At 66.1% G+C, this 224-nt stretch overlaps 1 protein-coding gene across 1 annotated transcript; it reads left to right on the forward strand.

Moving 5' to 3' along the window:
- Window positions 1-4: 4 nt before the first annotated feature.
- Window positions 5-220, forward strand: LOC104273472 (rho-related GTP-binding protein RhoB; the record flags this gene model as incomplete). The annotated part of the gene is made up of 1 exon (XM_009868813.1): window positions 5-220. A coding segment is annotated over one exon (216 nt), but the record flags the coding sequence as incomplete, so codon positions are not given.
- Window positions 221-224: the final 4 nt, after the last annotated feature.

The raw sequence follows: 224 nt of genomic DNA on the forward strand, positions 1-224 counted from the left end.
CAAGCACTTCTGCCCCAACGTCCCCATCATCCTGGTGGCCAACAAGAAGGACCTGCGCAACGACGAGCACGTGCGCAACGAGCTGGCCCGCATGAAGCAGGAGCCCGTGCGCACTGAGGACGGCCGCGCCATGGCCATTCGCATCCAGGCCTACGACTACCTGGAGTGCTCGGCCAAGACCAAGGAGGGTGTCCGGGAGGTCTTCGAGACGGCCACCCGGGCGG

Source organism: Apaloderma vittatum, unplaced genomic scaffold (genome assembly GCF_000703405.1).
Source record: "Apaloderma vittatum isolate BGI_N311 unplaced genomic scaffold, ASM70340v1 scaffold17964, whole genome shotgun sequence".
NCBI lineage: Eukaryota > Metazoa > Chordata > Aves > Trogoniformes > Trogonidae > Apaloderma > Apaloderma vittatum.